Source organism: Marmota flaviventris, chromosome 17, assembly GCF_047511675.1.
Source record: "Marmota flaviventris isolate mMarFla1 chromosome 17, mMarFla1.hap1, whole genome shotgun sequence".
Lineage (NCBI taxonomy): Eukaryota > Metazoa > Chordata > Mammalia > Rodentia > Sciuridae > Marmota > Marmota flaviventris.
In genome coordinates this window covers 34,010,827-34,032,365 of record NC_092514.1, presented here as the reverse complement: position 1 = coordinate 34,032,365, position 21,539 = coordinate 34,010,827, and the positions used below count along the sequence as shown (strand labels likewise).

Below are 21,539 nucleotides of genomic sequence, written 5' to 3'. Positions count from 1 at the left end.
ATGCCTCTGGGTTCAATCCCTGGTATCAAAAAATAAATGAAGAAAAACACCCTAAAACCAAAAAACATACATATCATACAAAGGGAAATAGTCTAATGGAGTCCATTACCAACTCCTCATAACTGGGATAAGGAGTTTATACAGGGTTAATGGCTGACATGGAGGTACGGGGGGCGAGGATGGTGATCTTTAATAGAAAACAAAGGTGGGGCTAATCTGGAGAGAATGCTCTGCAACAGAATGAAGAGGGTAAACATGAAGAACAGGCCATTTTCAGAAGAACCTTAGGATAAGAAAATCAAGCTAAGGTGATACTTGGAAAAGCACGTGGGCCAGGTGCAGTGGCGCACAGGCTGAGGTAGACCATGAGTTCAAGACCAGCCTCAGCAACTTAGCAAGACCCTGTCTCTAAATAAATAAAAGGGCTGGGGATGTTGCTCAGTGGTTAAATGCCCCTGGGCCACGGATTCAATCCCCAGTACTAAAAAAAAGGAAGAAAAGAAAGGCAGGTGAACTAAAGGACCACTTTTCCATAATTACTCTTTGGTTATTTCATGGAGAGAAGCTCTGAGGTGGGGATGGGATTCATTTCAATCTACACACTCACAGGAAGCAAAAATCCCTAAGTCCTGTCCCAAAGGGGAAAGCTGGCTGTGTAGTGGGCCAGGATCACCTACACAGTGAGCAGGCCACTAAGTCCGGTCTCCACTACTTACAAGCCTATTAAGAGTTACCTAACCACTGGGTGGAATGTAAAACTTGGCCCAAAACAACTTGCCCCGGGCTTGGGGCCACACCCGAGCTCTGCCGAGTCATGCGCCTGCACTAATGTGACCCCCTGTTTGTTCTCAACTCTGCACCTGCTCTCAGCTCCCCCTGTCTGTCTGCTACTTGGGTGGGGCTCTGACTCAGGCCTACATAGCAGAGGGGTGCTTTCCCGTGTAGGAAGCAGGTCAGGCTCTTATGAAGACTAGCTGTAATCAATTAGCTGAGTGCAAGGTGGGGTTTTCACTCTTTCTAAGCTGCATAAACTCCAGCCACCCCTAGGAGGAGACAACATATCACACTTCTCAAATGAGTGGCTGAGCAAGGACGCAAGCTGAGTGCTTAGATAAGTGGGGCCTAAAGTCATATATTATGATCATTCAAGTTCAGTTTATTTCCTTTTAAAACTTCTTCTCTTATATTCAGATACCCCTATTTCCCTGAACTAAATATGACTGTACTTTCTAATTTCTGTCACCTATCATGAGGATGTTCAAACCTGTACCAACTCCTCTTGCTCGTGTGGTAGAACAATACCTGTGATGTACATGACTGGGAAGACAGCCCAGAGGGTAGCTGTTCTCACAGCTGTTCTAATAGTTAAAAAAAAAAAAAAAAAAGAAAGAAAGAAAAAAGCTGATTTTATTGGTCAACAGACTAATTAGCAGTTTTCATGATTCCAAGAATCCTCCAAAGTATAGTTTTTAAAAATACCTGGATCATTAGAAGGGAATGAGAGATGGAAGCTATGCTATGGGCACAAATAGTACATGTTTCAGAGAAAGCACTAACATCATAGTCTGCTGCCCAGCGGGATTTCCTTCTCTTCTGGGGTAGATAATCATCAGAAAATATTGGGTTGAGGCTCTGGAATTAAATTGACACTTATAAAGCAAAAAGACACATCCTAATCCTAATATTGGTCTATTGCTGTTGCCTTTGCAATAGGACCTGCAGGGAGAGCAGCAGGGAGCCCTTTGATACAATCCAGTCATTACCATTACCTCTGAAGCACTGCTACTTCATGAGTCCTTTCCTGACCCCCTTTCCTCCACCCCCTACTCAGGGGTAACTTCCCCCCCATGAATTTTGTGCTTATCATTCATTCCCTTTCTTTTTCTGGGGTGGGGGGGATACTAGGGATTGAACTCAGGGGGCACTTGACCACTGAGCCACATCCCCAGACCTATTTTGTGCTTTATTTAGAGACAGGGTCTCACTGAGTTGCTTACCGCCTTCCTAAATTGCTGAGACTGGCTTTGAACTTGTGCTCCTCCTGCCTCAATCTCCCTAGCTGCTGGGATTACAGGCTTGTATAACCACGCCTGCCCCCCCCCCCTTTTTAAAGTGTTATCACATATTTTGTTTTTAGATATTGCTTAGCTTTTCATGCTTTAAACTTTTTATAAATACAACTATACTGTGTGTTAATGTGATTCATAGAGTGTAAGGAATATATCACAATTTATCCATCTTGTTACCAGTTTCGGCTATTACAAACAACACTTCCATGGACATTCTAGTGCCTGGTACATACCTAAGTTTCTCAGACTGTTATATATAGAAGTGGAAAACATGGGTCATAGGGTATGTATGCATCATCGGTTTTATATGGCAACATTAGATTGTTTTCCAAAGAAGCTTTGCCCAGAGCCAGTGTATTCTAATGTTCTGTCACCGGTAGGGATAGATGTAAGACATTAGATCATTTCTATTATTTTAAACTGTTAACTTTTAAATCCAGCAGACTCTCCTCTGCCTATTCCAGGCAGGCAGCAAGTAAACAAGCTGCCAAAAAAGAACTTCAGAGTTGGTCTGTGGCCTGAATGATGCAACCAAGCCTCAGATCATTTCCCCCTTTGAGTGGCCTCTGACCTGAATTTGGATTCATGTAAACACACAGACACATACAAGATGACTGGGCTACTCTGGATAAAAATTTGGCTTTTGACAGTAATGAATAAGAAGGAAATTTAAATGACAAGATATGTAAGACACCTTATTTTCCCATTTCCCCTTTCTTTCCATCTCTCTTTTATTCTTACTATGTTTGGTAAAGCATCAAGAAAATTATACAGAAGAAAATACTATTAAAAAGGAAGACCAGTTTACAGGAAAATCTGACTGCTTAGGGTTACTTTTTAGGGAATTAGGCAATCAGTAAGTAGAAAGGCAAAAGGCATTGATTGAGAAGTTTTGGTGTGCTGGGCATGGCCCTAGATACTTTAGGATTATTTAACTGAAAAGCTATTAAGAAAATCCTTTGAGGGCTAGAGCTATAGCTTAGTGGCACAGTACTTGGTTAGTACACATGAGGCACTGGTGTTCAATCCTTAGCACTGCATAAAAATAAATAAAATAAAGGCATGCTGTCCATCTATAACTACAAAAATAAAATAAAATAAAATAAAACAAGGAAAGAAAATCCTTTGAAACCTCAATTGGGCTTGGCTGTCACCTGAGCAGAAATCCATATTCTTTTATTCTTAGGTCCCCTGCTGCTGGCTGATCACCAAGCACTAGAACAACCTCAAAATCTCCACTAGCAAAGTCAGCGTAAAAGGCAACCCTGCCTCCTCTAACCTTGAGACAGGGCCTTCAAAGAATCAAAACTGCCATTTCTGAAGACATGTGGCACAATTTCCCTGGCTACCATCCAATTTTTCTGTAATCTAATACCACAGACACATGGTCCAGCTTGCAAATGGTCTGCCTGAAATCTGAACCTGTCTAATGGAACATAAATCTGCCAGATACCTGCATGATCATGGTAGTTTAATGGAGAATTATCACACACACACACACACACACACACACACACACACACACACATACACACACAAACTTTTCTTTTGTTCTTCTGTCTTGCTCCCACTCCCCAACTATAAAAAAAAAATCAGATATGAACAGTATTGCAGCTTTATGAAACCCTCCTTCTTAGGTCTAAAGGGGGATATTAAATAAGTCTTCTCCAAGCTCTTAATAATATTTTGTAAAGTGCAGAGTCCTTTGTATTTCAGAGGGCTGTCATTTTCTTGGCTCACACCCTTTCACACTAATTAAGATTGTAATCAACTACAATCTCTACAAGAACTTGGTATTAGTTTGGTAACCTTCTCTACTAAGACCTCAAAGCATTAAACTAATGCCCCCAAACAGAGGGTTTCTACCTCCAATTAAGCATCCAGTGTTACCCTGGATAACCACAGAGCTAGTGAATGCTCGGATCAGGAACAATCTCCTTGAGAAAATCACCACATACAACCCAGGAGAAAATATGGACAGGAAGTAGAATTTCTTTATTTTTTAAAATATTTTATTTAGTTTTTTAGTTGTAGTTGGATACAATACCTTTATTTTATTTTTATGTGGTGCTGAGGATGAACCCAGGGCCTCGCATGTGCTAGACGAGCACTCTACCGCTGAGCCACAACTCCAGCCTTAGGATTTCTTTGCAAACAGAATGAGTAGGATTTTTCTAAGGGCTTTCCTTTCCTGGTTACCTGAACTGCAAGGCTTGACAGAGTTTCCAGATAGCCACAAGAATCTGGGGATTCTTTTTTCTTTTCTCTTCTAAACAGGCAGGAGGCAAGGTACAGTGGTGCACATGTGTAATCCTAGAAACTCAGGAGGCTGAGGCAGAGGAATTGCAAATTTGAGACCAGCCTCAGTAACTGAGCAAGACCCCACTGCAGCAGCAGCAGCAACAACAACAATAATAATCAGCCGCCGCCACTGCCAGTGTTTTAAGCATCAGGTCCTGCCTGGTACAGGACTTTGGGGATAGGCAAGAGTCAGCTCAGCACAATTTACCTCACAGTTAACCTTCAAGTGCCAAGGTTTCTGGATAACACATCATGCACTGCAGACCCTAATGGCTGTATACCTATGCGTATACGGGCATAATTTGGTTTGGGTGTTCACTGTCCCATAGGACCAGGGAATGTGACACTTCTCTAGAGGATTAAATGTGAATATATTTTAGCCAAATCCTAGAAATCCTATTTCCCTGGCCAGTGACCAGCTTTGGGCATAAGACCCACTCTCCCCAACCCCAGTTCCCAGAGGAAGTCTATGGGAGCTTCTGGGAAAAGTCATTCTCCCTCATTTAAATGTCCTTTTCCTTCAGCCATATGCTGGCAATTTACATGCAAATGTCTACAAACATGGCAGACATCTAGCAATCACATGGAGACAACCTAAGGAACCAAACCATTAACTGAGGCAGGTAGAGCAAAAAGAGGTACATATCAAAGTCCCTGATTACATTACCACCAGGCCATTTGAGACTATTTCTGTGCTTTTGTTAGAGCAGGTGATAAATGGTCTAACTTTTAAAACTACATGTAGTGGGGTATTGGGCAGGATATCTTCTATTTGTCTCTATGAGTATGCTCTTCAGATTCTTATCTCTTCTCTCTGCATTGGAGGCTAATCAATGGACCACAGGAGGTCCTCTTCTCTCACAGGGTTTGCCTAATGGGAAGCCTCAGAAGGGCATTGGAAGAAAGACCCTGAGGGTTGGGCACATCAGACTAGCTATATCCCTTTGATTGAAGGTTATTGCTTGTTTCTGAAGGTACTTTTTCTACAGGAGTATCCTTCCAGTTTCTAGTAAATGGGGGTCTCTCTCTTTGGAACATGCATTATTACCAAACAGCTCTGCAGATACAACTCCCTTGATTCTGCTAAAATGCCCCATCTTTGTAAATAGTTCCTTTATAAAACTTTCCTTCAATAACCCTAATCTGAGTGTACTATTTCTTTTTTTTTTCTTTCCTTCCTTCATTTCTTTTGTTTTTGGTAACAGGGACTAAACCCAGGGGTGCTCAACCACCAAACCACATCCTCAGCCTTTTTTATTTTATATTTTGAGACAGGGTCTTGCTAAATTGCTGAGGCTGGCTTTGAACTTGGAAGCCTCCTGTTTCAGCCTCCCAAGCAGCTGGGATTACAGGCATGTGCCAATGTGCCAAGCTTGAATGTGTTATTTCTTGCTGAGATCCTGATTGATGGAGGTATTCTACTACTTGGAGCCAAGCAGCCTAAATGACACTTCTACACTGGACTCTAGTACTTAAAATCCAGGAAACATCACAATACAGGAAATTCCAGGAACATTTCCCCTTCTAGTTTCTGTAGAGTTAGTGTGCTTATGGGTGGTGGGAGGCAGTTGTTGATGTCATGGGGGAGGAAATAAATGGCACGTGCATGTTTTCTGGGTAACCCTGGAGAAAGGAGTTGATGAGAAATAATCTTCAACAATACATAGTAAACATTTATACACATTTTAACTCACAATAATCTTGTGAGGTAGATCTCTTGATTCACGTTTTATAGATGGGGTCAAGTGAGGATCAGAAATGTGAAGTAACTTCTCAGGGCTGTAGCAACAGGGTGAACCAGGAACGGAAACCAGATCTACTGACTCAACTTCTGTGGTTTTCTCTCCCACGGGCTTGCCCTCCCTCCGTGAATCAAGCCCAGGAAATTAGGATGGAACAGAAAAAGAAAGGGAAAGGGAAGAGGAAGGGTGATTTGGGGGTTTATGCTGCTCTTCTTATCCTCATTTAAGATTTTTCTGAAATTCCTTTAACATCTAAGAAAAACCACATATGCTAAAAAACTTAGCCCAACAGCTTGCAGTAGCTTGGGATTCCAGAATAAATACTGAAATTGGCAGGACACATAGTATCTTTCCTCTCATGGGTCACGTGAGGACATTGCCTAATATCTGTCATGGGTATGTCTGTGAATAAATATTCATGGCTCATCAAACCCTTAGATGCCTCTTTCTTATGCCAAAAAGAATTTCTGTGTCCTATCTTCTGATTTAATTGAAAAGCATCATCAAAATCTGGCCCTAAAGACCTATAAATTTTTTTTTCAAAAACAGAAGAGGTTTCAATATTCTCCAGCCTGCTAGAAGAATGGCTCAGATGAAATCATGCCAAGTGCTGAGTAAATGGGAGGGGTTTTTTAGTGGAAACCATAATGCTATGCTGTGGCCACATTTTCACAATACTTTGCGGGTGGGAGGGTGGTCCCTCTGCCTGGATAGGCTGGAAGGCTATTTAACATTTTGTTCAGGGGAAATACAGCCCAGATTCAAGAGTTAAGACCAAGTCATGGGACTTGCTGGAGTAAAACCCTGGCACCAACCCCAGCTGCTTCTAGACAGCTGTGCCTTCGCCCTAACAAAACCACCTAGAACATGCCCACATGGAAAATAACAAAGCAAAATCTAGCAGCCCATAAAATTTCAGTATGTGGTATCTGAAGAAACTGAACCTCAAGTCATCTAAAATCTGGCACTTGTTCCCAAGAACAGCTGAAGGTGCTTTTCACCTGTAAAGGGGTAATAATGTAGTGAAATTAATTACTCATTTTAGTAACCATTTACCAAGTTGTACTTTAAAATAGCTGGCTCTTATTGATACAGGAATATATTCAAGACCTGTACTGGGTGGAGAGGCAGGTTGTAAAACAGTTTTTGTGGAAAAAAATATCCATCAAAATATGTGATAAAGGGGCTGGGGTTGTGGCTCAGCGGTAGAGCGCTTGCCTAGCATGCGTGAGGCCCTGGGTTTGATCCTCAACACCACATAAAAATAAATAAACAAACAAAATAAAGGTATTGTGTAAAAAAATGCTTTAAAAAATATGTGATAAAACCTAGAAACCAGGTAATGTAATGTCAGCTGCTGACCGAGTATTGAGCTTATATGTTATTTATCCCGTTATAATTTTCTGCGTTTTTGCAACACACATATGTGTATAATTAGATTAAAAGTTTTTTTTTTTTTTTTTTTTTAAGGAAAAGAAAATAAGAAAGAGCTGTTTCTGGGAAGTATCACATACACATGAAATTATACACAAATTATACACATCTTCCACATGACCAAAATTATTAGAAAGGGCTCAGTGAAGTCAGGCACTGAAGAAAAAAAAAATACCCAAAGTAATAGCAGGTTTTTTTGTTTTTTTTTTTTAATACAATGGGCCAAAAAATTTCCAAGAATTTCTGCTAAGCCTAATTTAGTATTACCTTAGGAGTAAATGGTATCATTTTGATGAAGCAGCTATATTCAACCTTTTAAGATACTGAGAAGTCTCTAACATATTGCTGGTGGGACTGCAAATTGGTAAAACCACTATGGAAAGCAGTATGGAGATTCCTTAGAAAACTTGGAATGGAACCACCATTGACCCAGTTATCCCACTCCTTAGTATATACCCAAAGGACTTAAAATCAGCATACTACAGTGATGCAGCCACATCAATTTTTACAGCAGCTCAATTCACAATAGTTAAGCTATGGAGCCAACCTAGGCACCCTTCAACAGATGAACGGATAAAGAAAATGTGGTATATATACACAATGGAATATTACTTAGCCATAATGAAATTATGGCATTTGCTGGTAAATGGATGGAACTGGAGACTATCATGTTAACTGAAATAAGCCAATCCCAAAAAACCAAAGGCCAAATGTTTTCTCTGATAATGTAGAAGCTAACATACAATAAGGGCGGGGGAGGGAAGAATAGAAGTTCATTGAATTAGCCAAAGGGGAATGAAGGGAAGGGGGGGATGGGAATAGCAAAGACAATAAAATGAATTGAACATAACTTTCCCATGTTCAAGTATGAATACGTGACCAGTGAAACTCCACATCACGTACAACCACAAGAATGGGATCCTGGGAAGGGAGGGGACATGGGGTCAGGAAAGATGGTGGAATGAGATGGACATCATTACCCTACGTACATGTATGATTGCACATATGGTGTGACGCTTCATCATGTACAACCAGAGAAATGAAAAGTGGTGCTCCATTTGTGTACAATGAATTGAAATGCATCCTGTTATCATGTATAATTAGAATAAAAAAACTCCTCAAACAAACAAACAAAAAGAATGGATCCTAATTAGAATAAGTTATACTCCATGTATGTATAATGTGTCAAAATATACTCTACTGGGCAGGGAGTGGTGGCACATGCCTGTAAACCCAGTGGCTCAGGAGGCTGAGGCAGGAGGAACTCGAGGTCAAAGCAGCCTCAGCAAAAGTGACGCACTAAATGACTCAGTGAGACCCTGTCTCTATAAAATACAAAATAGGGCTGGGGATGTGGCTCAGTGGCCAAGTGTCCCTGAGTTTAATACCCAGTATCCCCACCAAATACACTCTATTGTCATGTATATTTATAAAGAACAAAAATAGATATTGAGAAGTACTTATTAAAATCTGTACCTTGTTGAGAACTAATAGTATTTTCATCTTTTAGTTTATATCAACCTAATATGACTCTGAAAGACTAAATGCCTAATCTTCCACACTAACCTTAAATGCTTATACTTATTTAAATTCTTTTTTCAGTGCTGGGATCAAATTCAGGGCCTTGTGCATACTAAGAAAAAATACTCTACCACTGAGCCACATTCCCAGTCCTTATTATCTGAAACTTTGACAGAGAAAGAAGACCAAGTTAAGAAAAAGATCACATCCAAATTAGGCTGAGAATTATTACCTGTTGAGAAGGACATTTACCTTGCCTTATTATAAAGAAGGGAAAATTTAAGAAAATCACTGAAGGACTCACCTTGCCAGCAAGATCCCCTGGTATTCTTCCAGTTGTCGCATGAAGCTGGGGTTGGGCTTGGTCACTGTTCGTCTTTCTTTCACGTAGTCATAGGCTCGGTCCAGATTCCAGCCATATTCCTTCATTGCATAGGCAATCACGGTGGAGGCTGAGCGACTCACACCCATCTTGCAGTGCACAAGGCATTTAGATCCATGTTTCCTAGTTTAGGAATTGAGGTAAAGAATAGAGGAAAACAGTAGTTCATTTTAAAAGCTGGATTCTAAATTTTTTTCCCCAAGTCTTCTGATCTGTCCTTCTATTTTCTTACTATGTAATCCCCATGCTTGGTACACTTATGTATTCTATGATCAAATATGGGTTTAAGGTAAGCAGGTCTTAAGTGTGATCATAAATAATGTTTACTAATGTTAAGTCTCTTTAATTCATTCAACAAATATTTACCAGACATTTACCATATGTAAGACAATGTTCAAGGTGCTAAGATGTAGACATAAGTAATACAAAGCTGTTATCCCAAAGAATAGGATTCAGCAGAAGGAATAAACAATTAAAATTTAATATGGTCAGTGCAATGATGGTCACAGAATATAGAGGAAGCACTTTGAATTTAGAGACTATATCCTAATCTGTGTTTGGTGGAGGCTAGTTCCCTCACAGCCCCAGGAACATATTTCATGACTGACACTCTTCTGATTTACAGATATGATTCATCTAATTTATTCAAATATTTTGAGTTATTTTCAGTTTAAGTTTCACTAAGGGTTCTGTCCCTCGAGGAAAGCACAAACCTAATGAACCCAACCTTCTTCCCTATTCAGACATAGTTCTGAATATTACTTTTCACAACATGTGTTATGATTAGAGATTGGCAAGTATACAACCCAGGGAGTTGAGTGGAAGCATGTGAGGAACCATTTATTGCTAGTGCACATGGGTTCTAGAATCCTTCCCAAGTGTCTATTAAAAAAAAAAATATCAAAAGTATGTACATATTAGGATTAGGGAAAATCCATAACTCATTCACTGTGTGATTATGGTAGACTAGCTTCCTCCCAGAAGCTTACAACACTGCTTCTGGAGACAAGAGACTCATGACGTATTATTAAGTCATCAGTATAATGAAGCATGAGGTGATGTGCTGAAATAAATGAGCCAGATAATCTACAAGAATGTAGAGAATAGTCTTGGAATAACAGAAACAGTTGCAGAAGGAAGGAAGATTAGCCTTTTGTCAATCAGGTACAAAATTTTGGTGTCTTAAGGATGGCATGAATGTCACTCTGTGTGCTTACGTATTATCCCAATGACTAAGAATTATTTGTTTTACTTACTACACACTAGCACTTTCCTTTAAACTACAGTTAGAAAGCCAATGCACAGTGACTCAGATGAAAGTTTAGACATGTGCTCTTTATTTTCCCACTGAGTTCTGACAACGTTGAAATATCAATTTTCAGGTTTATGCCTGTAGGCATGGAAGGAGCTCAAACTTGGATAACCAAGTCAATTTATGAGGGGCTGGGGTTGTGGTTCAGTGGTAGAGTGCTCGCCTAGCATGCATAAGGCACTGAGTTCAATCCTCAGCACCACTTAAAAAGACTGTGTCTACTTAAAACTAAAAAATAAATATTTTTTTTTAAAATCAAATTATGAAATCTAGTTCTATGAAAATATCTTTTTAGCATATTTGCAACAGGATATTTCAGAGGATAGCTTCTAACTCATGTAATGAAAGATATAAGTCAGTTCTCACCTAACCCTATTCCACACTTCAGTTTGAGCTACCTTCTCCTGGCATTAAGAATCAATCGTTCAGTTAAGCCTGGCCTCATATTGGGAATCAGGGTCCTGATACATTAGATATAGGAGGCATCCAGGGCACAGCATTTAAGGAGGCTTAATTACCCCCTCTCACATGCTGACCCACACTTGTAGAAGCCTGAGTGGGGGTGCCTCCATTTGTGCCGTGGGTGCCTCATGTGTCCCCCCATCCTAACTGGCATCAGCCTCTATTTTCATTGCAATTGGGGCCATGCCTTGAACTCTAGCCTCTTTAGCTGTGACCCTGACAACTTGCCTAGTCTTTCTAGTTTGCTTTCCTTATGGAACTAGACTATTTCTGTATACTTATGGATTTCAAAATAGACACAACCTTGGTTCAAGTCCCATCTCCATCACTTGTTATGAAAAGAGATTCACTCTATGAATCTCCTGTGTGTGGTCTGTTCTCATTCATATAGGGTGATGACAGTATCTGCCTCTCTGGATTTTAGAAAATATCAAATGACAGAATGCATATAAAGTAACTGGCACAAAGTAGGTATACCATAAATGGTATTTTTACTGGGAATAATTTAATAGTAGTCTTCAAGAATATAAAACACTTTCAGGTAATAAATGGCTGGAGGCCAAAGGAACAGGCTCAAAGCTAGAATATGAGAATTCAGGGTAACCACGAGGAGGAATGTACTGACTATGAGGTTCCTTAAGAGAAGGGTATAATCATTCTTGGAGGACTTTAAGAACAGAAGCATTTTTCATTTGAAAGGGATGGTGTGAATGTAGTCCTAACTGCAGGAGGATGTGCCAACAAGCTCATTTATAGTTTTTTCTAGTGAAGGAATGAATACAAATGGCAAGGAAATCCTCAGGGACTTCAAAAATGTCATGTTAATGTTAAGACTAACTAATACTAAACACTAAGTAAATACTAAATAATTTCACGGAAAGAGCTACTTAATTTAAGGAAGATATCCATGAAGGGTCAGAGAAAAATTCTACCATTAAAAATATGATAAAAATAAGGTAAACGATTGGCAGGGCTAGGGTTGTGGCCTAGTGGTAGAGCACTTGCCTAGCATGTGTGAGGCACTGGGTTCGATTCTCAGCGCTGCATATGAATAAATGAATAAAATAAATGTTCATCAACAATTAAAAAAATGTTAAAAAAAAAAAAAAGATCAGGAAAAGATTTCCTAAGTTCACTGTTCTTTCCTTGCCTTCAGAGAGGAGGAACTGGTATTCCAGCTATTCAGAATAATTTCTGTTCTCTAAGTTACAAATTCATCCATGTGGAAACTTTAAGAATTTCATTCAGATTTCTTCTACATCTAATTTCTATTTCTTTAGTTGAAGCATTACGCTACTTTCTTTAATTTTGTGCTCAATGGAAAACATGAGGTCAATATGAGGTCACTTCTGGGGGGATTCATTTACTTAAAGGAAAAGTATTAAGTCATTAGTCTTTTGCCTAGGATTACAAAATCTTTTTTTACAACCTTTTTCCTGAATATCATCAGTAAATTATCTATAGCCTTTGGCCCCAGCCATGTGTGGTGTATCATGAGGAACCGGGGTCAGACCATGCAGGGCTATTTACTTACTTTGCTTTAGAGATGAATTTATAAGTGTCATTCCAGTAAGCCAGGAGATCTGTTGCTTCTTCATCATATACCCGGATGTTATGATACTCAAAGACTCCTGGGAAGAAGTTATCTATCTCTCGAGTGACATTCAAGATATAACGTACCCTGTCAGGAAACCAAGGAAGAGTATATATTCTATTATTCAGGTTAAATCCAATTCTCAACACTATTTTTCTTTTTCCACAGTGTTTGGGATTGAACCTAGGGCCTTGCTGAAGGTGGCAAGCACTCTTATCACTGAGTTACATCCCTAACTCTCAGCACTGTTTTTCTTATTCAAAACTTGTTTACTCAATTGATGGAAATTAAATACAAAAATAATGATAAAAAGCTAAAAAAAAACTAAAAGTAGAGAAGCTGTTTCACAGGGCACACCTGGGCATGAGGGTGTCACTGAGTAAAAAGCTATCTTCCATGTCAACATCTAAATTCCATTTTCAGTTTATGTGTAATCACACAACCTCATCTTTGATAATCTCTTAAAAAAAACAAAAAAAACAGGCCTGTATCTTACTCCAAAGAATCAATGTGAGATCCATAACCTAACAGCTTCTCTTTCTGTCAGTAACATTAACAATATCAATTTTTGTTAGAAGTTATCTGTATAATATCAGACTATTAACATGTATCTGAATAAAAAAAAGAGAAAAGGATTTTTTTACCTGAATATCAAGTATGTTTATTCCAGTTATAACAGCATTTTTTTGCTATTTTTAATAGCATAGATAATATTTTTAAGTTATTATAATTGACAAGTTTAATTGTTAATAACACCATTGTCCTATTTTTCTAAATGCCAAATTGTTAGGTTTGCACTATTACTCTCTTAAACTACATGAAAGGCAAATGAGGTCAGGCCTGGGAGGGACAGAGGAAAGTTGGACTTGAAACTCCTTTAACTTTATCTGGCAGCATTCCTGGCTGCTATGGCAGCAGATGTGTCTGAGGATTCTCCCATACAGACAACGCTTGCAGAAAAGGGTTTCTCTATAAAAAAACTTCTTCTATTTCTTCTCTGACTGTACCATCTCAACAGATATTAGGGTTGAGTTTACCAGAGGTTGTTTTTCCTCAGTGCTGTGTGGACTTGAACATCACTAGTTTACTCCAACAACAGAACACAGATTAACTCACTTCTCTACGTAGAAGCTGCTTTCTTCTGAGAACCATATGTGGGGTTCTACAAACCCAGTGTCTGAAGTCAAAGAAATGACTACAGAAAGAAAGCCACAGCTAACCAACTCTATGGTTAAGGCCAAGTAGCTAAAATTTTTCTGAGACATGAATTCAATCTGTTTTAACTTAGTATCAAAACCTCTTACTAGAAGGGATTTTTTAAAATTTGAAAGTCAAGCACATGGTAGGAATGTAAAATTGTATGACTACTGTGGAAAATAGTCTAGCAGTTCCTCAAAAATCTGAACACAATTACCACATGACCCAGGAATTCCTCTCCTAGGTGCAACCCAAGAGAAATGGGAAACATGTCCACCCCAAAAGTTAGACACTATGATCATAGCAGCTTCATTTGTGATAGATAAAAAGTAACTATCTGTCTGTGACAGACATTAGCAGTTTCCAGGGATGGGGGAAGAAGGAAAATGGAAGTGACCAATAAAGGCTATAGCTGTCTTCTGGGTTGAAAAAAAAATGTTCTAAATTGCCAGGCATGGTGGTGCACACTTGTAATTCCAGCAACTTGGGAGGCTGAGTTAAGAATTCAAAGCCAGCCTCAGCAACTTATTAGCGAGAAAGTTGCAACTCAGTGAAACTCTGTCTCTAAATTGGTGAATGGGTGAATTGTATGGTATATGAGTTATACTTCAATACAACTAAAAAAAAAAAGGCAAGTGTACTTCTCTTATTTTCTTAAAATAAAAACAAACAATCTCCCACATCCGATCCCATACCTCAGTAATGGATCATGACATTACCTACCTGGCTGGCCAGAAAGGGATTTTCAATTCTTTTCATTACCTAGTTTCAAACAGCCCCTGCCAATTTGTACTGGCACTCTGAAATTTTTTTGCCATCTCAGCAGTAAGTGACTCCATACGGAGCAGCACTTTACTTGGGGTTAGGTTCTAAAGTCAATAGGTTGTGTGGAAATGGCTTTATTGCCAAAATTACACTTGAAAATCCCACAAATCATCCACAGGGGGCAGAACACATGATTATGTATAGACCCATGAACTATAATTCTTCATATACTAAAATTTAAGAAACACTGAGTCTCCTGGGTGCCATGGCATATGGTGGTAATTTCTCCTGAGGATCGCAAATTTGAGGATAACTGCAAGAGCCTTAGTAACTAGTGAGACTCTGCCTAAAAAAAAGGGTGGGGGGCAGCTAGGGATGTAGGTTAGTGGTAAAGCCACTCCTGGGTTCAATACCCAGTACCACAAAACAAAAACAAAATAAAAAACCAAAACACTGAATTTAAGAAATGATATCTAAACAGGTGTCTGAATATCTAACCATTCTGTCTTTTACACAATGAGATGCTGCATTTTATAATTAAGCCTTATAAGAAGTAAATGATGGTGTACTATTACATACTAGGGTGGTGACTACAGATAACAATACCATACTGTACATTTCAAAAGGCTAAAAGAAGAAAAGGATTTTGAATGTTTCTATCATAAAGAAAAGATAAATGTATGAGGAGATAAATACATTTAACCTAATTAAAACATTATACAATGGATTCATGTATTGAAACATCACGTGGTACCCCATTAATATGTACCATTTATACGTATCAGTTTTAAAAAATTAAAAATTCAAAAAATATGAGAAGGATGGGTCTTAATGCCTGCTAGGGTTGTTGTAAAATCAAAGTGTACAGACCCTGTGCATAAAGCAGATTTAATGTTATTATTCTATAAGTGGCCCCCACACTTGGGGGAAACTTCAAGAATCCTAAGCAGTAAAAAATTATGTAGGCTTATGCTTTCCAGGCTCAAAGAGGGCAAACAGCAGACATAGGATTAGAAGCTAGATTTTGGAATTCCCAGCCAGTGTACTAATTGATTTCCTCTCCTTATTTATCATTAGACAAGTCACAGTTCTTATATATATGTGTGAATTTCTCTATTATTCATTCATATTTACCGAGTATACCCTTGGTATAAAGATCTGAGTTAGACAGACATCAATTCATAAGACCAGGATATAACCTCTGTCTTTAAAAACTTCAGGCTCACTGGGCACAGTGGCTCTCGCCTTTAATCCCAGCGGTTCGGGAGGCTGAGGCAAAAAGATCACTAGTTCAAAGTCAGCCTCAGCAATGGTGAGTTGCTAAGCAACTCAGTGAGACACTGTCTCTAAATAAAATACAAAATAGGGCAGGGGATGTGGCTCAGTGATCAGATGCCTGAGTTCAATCCTTATTACCAAAAAAAAAAAAAAAAAAAAAAAAAAAAAAAATATATATATATATATATATATAAATAAAACTTCAGACCCAGTCTTTACCAAATTAAGAGTTCCAAGTTCTATTTATTTTCAAATCTTAAACTAAGCAACCAGATTTTCCTCTCTGGAATTTTTTGTATAACCATCTCACGCAAGTCCCATTCCAAGTTCATTTTAACAATTATAAAATACCTTTATTCTGGAGGGGGAAAAATAGGGAGTATGTACATAATAATGTTAAAATATAATCAGAAGGCTGCCTGGTAGTTGAGAAAACAAGCAGTCATCACTACCTTTGAGTCTCTGTTGGTCTTATCTCTGTCCACAGTGAAGGCCCCCACAACCTAAACAGTTTTGCTAGAGATTGAACCCATGTCCTGTGCAAACGCTCCATCCCCAGCTCAATTTTCTCTTCTCTTAATGGGATAATCTGTTCTTTTAAAGTGAGGTTCAATAAGAAATTTAGTAGGCATTAGCTAAGAAGTAAAAATGGAAGAATGGCAGCTTTTGCTTGTTGAATTGTTACTGTAGTCTCAATTACTACAATCAAACTTAATAACCATGCTGCTCAGGGACACTTTTATTAATACAAGTTTTCTTATTCAATTTCAGAAGCTTGCCTACTTTACATTCATAACCTACTTATTTTTCAAACAGTTAGGAAAGGATAAAAGGGGCTGAGTCTTATTTGAGTCTGTGGATTCCTAACACCAAGTACAGTGCTTGACCCACAAAAAATACCCAATAAATGTGAATGAACAGCTCCATGAACCCCAAATATGCAATTCTATGTCCTCTTACATAAAAACAGAAACCAAGCTGAGTGTAGTATCACACATCAGGAATCCCAGCAGCTAGGAAGGCTGAAGCAGGAGGATCTCCAAGTTCAAAGCCAGCCTTAGCAACTTAGGGAGACCCTGAGCTGGAGGGTCTCCCTAAGGGCTGGACATGTAGTTCAGTGGTTAAGTGCCCCTGGGTTCAATCTCTGGTATCACCTGTCCCCCAAAACCAACCAACTACCACCCCCCTAAACAAAAAATAAAACAAAACAAACAAAACCCCCAGGAACTAAAAAGTACATTTGATTTTTTTGGGGGGGCGGGGAGTGCTAGGGATCAAACCCAGGGCCCTGTGCATGCAAGGCAAGCACCCTACCAACGAGCTATATCCCCAGCCCTACATTTGATTTTAAACAGCACCAAAGACTTACATATTTATTCTTAAAAGTCTTCCATTAAAATGGCTGATCTGTCTTGGAATGAAACAGGAGCAGGTGGAAAATTGCCACTTTTAACTTTTATTAGATTACACTTGATTAGAATCAGTAGGAAATAACTCTTAAGATTAAAATCAACCACTGATACTATGATAACATAAAGACTAAATAGGGGCTTTTGTCACACAGGAGAGAAAGCAACTGCTTTGTGTGCTTACCCTCGGTTTTGTAAGTCCTCTAAGTTGGAGGCGTTCCATTCTGAGCCCTGTGGAGCAAAGAAGACAAGGTTAGGGAGTATTAGCAACTCAACTAAATACAATACTTGAAAAGGAGTACTGTGGAGGAAGAAGTAGAGCTTCTAAAAAGAGAGCCAATAATATCTATACAGTGCAGGCAATTTAATTATTTTATGTCGTTTTCACAAATAATAGTTATCTTCATTTTTATAGATAAGAGGTACTTATAAAATTCAAATAATTTTTCCTCAAGATCATAAAGGAGGAGAGATACCTTTGACTAATCCGATCTAAGCTAGATATGAATGTTATGACCAAAGCAGCATTATTATGAATTAAATCTAGATTTGATTCCAAAGACCACAATTTCTAGTGTAGTATATTCCCTCTAATAAGTTGGGGGGCAGGATTATGAGAGTGTGGCAGAAGAGAATAAAATAGAAGCTCTGTTAAAGAAGGGAAACATGATGCTCAAAAACTTAAAGACAGAGGGCTGGGGTCGTAGTTCAGTGTAAGAGCACTTGCCTTGCATGTGTGAGACACTGGGTTTAATCCTCAGCACCACAAAAAATAAATAAGTGAATAAAGGTAGTCTGTCCATCTACAACTAAAAAAATATTTTTTTAAAAATTTTAAGATGGATAAACAGCAAACTCAAAGAAGAGGGGGTCCTGTAAATTATCTGGAAAGCAATCAATTGCTGATATTTTGCCACATTTACTTTCTCTTCCTCTTTTTTTTCAATACATATCACACATTTCCCCTGAACATATGAAAGCAACTTGAGTATATGATATTTAACACTTGAAAATGTATCACCTAAGAACATTTTTATGTAACACTATTATCACATCCAAGAAACATAACTCTAATGCAATAACAACCTAACACATGATCCATATTTTAATTTCTACAACTGTTCCTGGAATGTCTTTTTTAATTGCTCAATCAAGAATCATACTTCACATGTGGTTGCCATGTCTCTATTCTCTAATCTAGAACAGTGCATCTTTGCTTCTTTTTTAAAAGTTTGTGTCCCCCACTTTTAAAAAAATCTTTTATGTATTTGATATCTTTGTAGACTCCAGATATGTTGTCTTGGAGAACTCCCTACAATCTGGATTTGGTGATTAGATTCAGGTCAAACATTTTTGACAAGACTGTTACAAGGGTGATGTTGTATACTTCCTACTGCATCAAATCAAGAGGCACATAAAGTCAGTTTGTCCCACTCTTGGTCATGTGGAGTTTGAACCATATTGCTCTACTGTAAAGATTTTTTTTTTTTTTTTACAATTAGTAATACATGGGTATTAGTCATCTTTGAAGTTCTGTGTACATACTGTTTTATAATAACTTTTACTTTTATAATAACTTGGATATAGTATGAAAATAATCTTGCCCAAATCAATTACTGGAAGTTACAAAATGGTAAACCTTCTGTATGACAGAGCTAGTATTCTTCTATAAACAAGAGAACTTCATCTAACCATTCCTCCCATCCTTTTTTTTTTTCTTTCAAAAAGAGATACTAGGGATTGAACTGAGGAGTGCTTAACCACTGATTATATGCCCACACCTTTTTATTTATATATTTTTTGAGAAAGGACTTCGCTAAGTTTTTTTGAGGATGGCATTGAAATTATGATCCTCCTATGTGGGATTATAGGCATGTGCCACCACATTCAACTTTCACCCTCTCTTTTAGAGTGTGATTATGATCTGGACACTGGGTTTATTTTTTATTTAGTATGTCATAATCCACAACATTATTATTTTTTGACACTCAAATTGTCCTGAATTTGGTCAGTAGGAATCTCATCAAACTGGTTCTTTCTGGTATGACCTCGTTAGTCTTTGAGAACTTCCTTGCTTTTTGGTTCAAAGAGTTGTTCCAGATTCACTTTGTCAATGGAATCACCATTTCCCCCAAAGAACCCTGGTTTCTTTTAGCAAAGAATCATATTTTGAAATCAAGATCTGGGCAACTTATCATTGCTTCTAAAACTTTCCAGTAGACAAAGCTAGGAAAAATTCATATTCAACACCGTAGGTTTCTTTCTTTCCCTCTTGCCCTTTACCCATCATTTGTATCTCCCTAACCACAGTGAGAACCCTTAGTTAATAAGTGATTTGCTCTCCTTACAAAATAGTTTTAACATTGTACACCAATACCATCACAACAACAAATATTGAGTACAAATTTCTTTGTAGGTATCATGCTTACAAGTTATTTTAATTAATTTCTTTCTGTGAAGTCTTCAAAATGATATACGTTTGGGGTAATTTGTTTCATATTTGCATTGAATTTTAGGGCAGGCTTTCCCCCATTCTTTTCTATTTATTAAAAAAATAAATCTAAAACTTTTACATGGTTTAAAGTAAAAAAAAAATTACTTAAAAGCTTGGAAGTCTTGCTCCCATATCTATATATCTTCAATTCTCATGAGTGATCATTTTTATTGATTTTGATTTATTCTACTTACATTCTATTTTGAAAAAAAGCAAATACATACTTATTACCACTTCTTACTCATATCACCAAATTAATACACTATATATGATTCTTTGTTCTTCACTTTCCAATGTATCTTTGAAACTATTCCTTATATAGTAGTTTAAAGAGATCTCTCTTATTCTTTCTTACTTCTGCACAATACTTCATTAGGTAATGATATAATATTTTATTCAAATAGTCTCCTATGAGTGGTGTTTAATTTTTGTGGAGGTGGGACTGCTAAATTAGTTTTGTTGGATACTGCTAAATTCCCCTCCTCAGAAACTGAAACAATTCTACATTCTCACCGGCAATGTATAAGCATTCCACTTTGCTCATGGCATTGCCAACAAAATGTGTGGTTAGGCTTCTGAATTTTTGCCAATATGATACATATGAATTGATATCTCAGGGTAGCTTCATTTATATTTCTCTACAAGAAAAAAAAATGAACAATTTTTCAATGTTTGGGTCAATTTTCAATCTTTGGACCATTTTTCATACCCTTTGAAAAGGCAAATATTTTAAAATATGACTTTACCTATTTCAGAATTATATGCACCAAATAGAACTTGGCATCAGAATGCCTGAGTTCATGATTGTGGAAACCCACCTTGCTCTACCCCTCCTCCCTCTCCAGCCTGCTGCTTGCTTGCAGGACCTGCTGCATCTGGCCAGGAATTCAGAAGGATAGGGCGGGACAGATTGAGTTTGGAGACTGAACCCAAGACTAGGAAACGAAGGGGCTGCAGGTGACATAGGGGACTAAGAATTGGCTCCCCCACCACATAAGTGGAACCCAGGGAAGATCCCTGAGGTATAGTCTTCCAGTATAAACTGGCAATTACTAGGCCCTGGAGGTGTGCTGATTTAAAATCTCCAGACCAACTGGCATTCATTGAAGAGCCTGGAGCCCACCTAAGCCTACACCCTGCCTCTAGAAATTCTGCCTACAGGATTACTGCTCTCACTCCAGCAATTCCGAGGGTATAGTATCACATTACAGAGGACCCCCACCTAAAACTGCTGAGAAGCTGAGAATCCTTTGAACTCCAATGAAAAGAAATCTTTAACTTTTCATAGAAATTTTTTTTCTCTTTTCCTTTCCCTGTTTAATTGTGACCTTAATGGTACATGGACATTTTTTTTTTTTTTTCATTTCTACCATTTCTAAAGCCAGTCATTTTTCATGGATCAGTTTTTTTAAGGACTAAGATGTTTGATTAGTATATTTTAGTTTTAATTCTACTTTATTTTTTTAATATTTATTTTTTAGTTGTAACTGTACACAATATCTTTGTTTTTATGTGGTGCTAAGGATTGAACCCAGGGCCTTGCATGTGCTAGGCGAGCGCTCTACCCTGCTGAGCCACA

The 21,539-nt window shown here is 38.2% G+C and overlaps 1 protein-coding gene across 5 annotated transcripts in view; it reads right to left on the bottom strand.

Moving 5' to 3' along the window:
• Nucleotides 1-21,539, bottom strand: part of Ssh2 (slingshot protein phosphatase 2) — a 267,844-nt gene that overhangs the window by 12,284 nt on the left and 234,021 nt on the right. For all 5 annotated transcript variants that reach the window (XM_071603876.1, XM_071603877.1, XM_071603874.1 and 2 more), the window contains 3 exons: nt 17,651-17,697; nt 12,758-12,904; nt 9,372-9,572 (listed from right to left, as the gene is read on the bottom strand). In XM_071603876.1, coding sequence (XP_071459977.1) covers nt 9,372-9,572; nt 12,758-12,904; nt 17,651-17,697 — 395 coding nt within the window. The remainder of the gene's footprint in view (nt 1-9,371; nt 9,573-12,757; nt 12,905-17,650; nt 17,698-21,539) is intronic.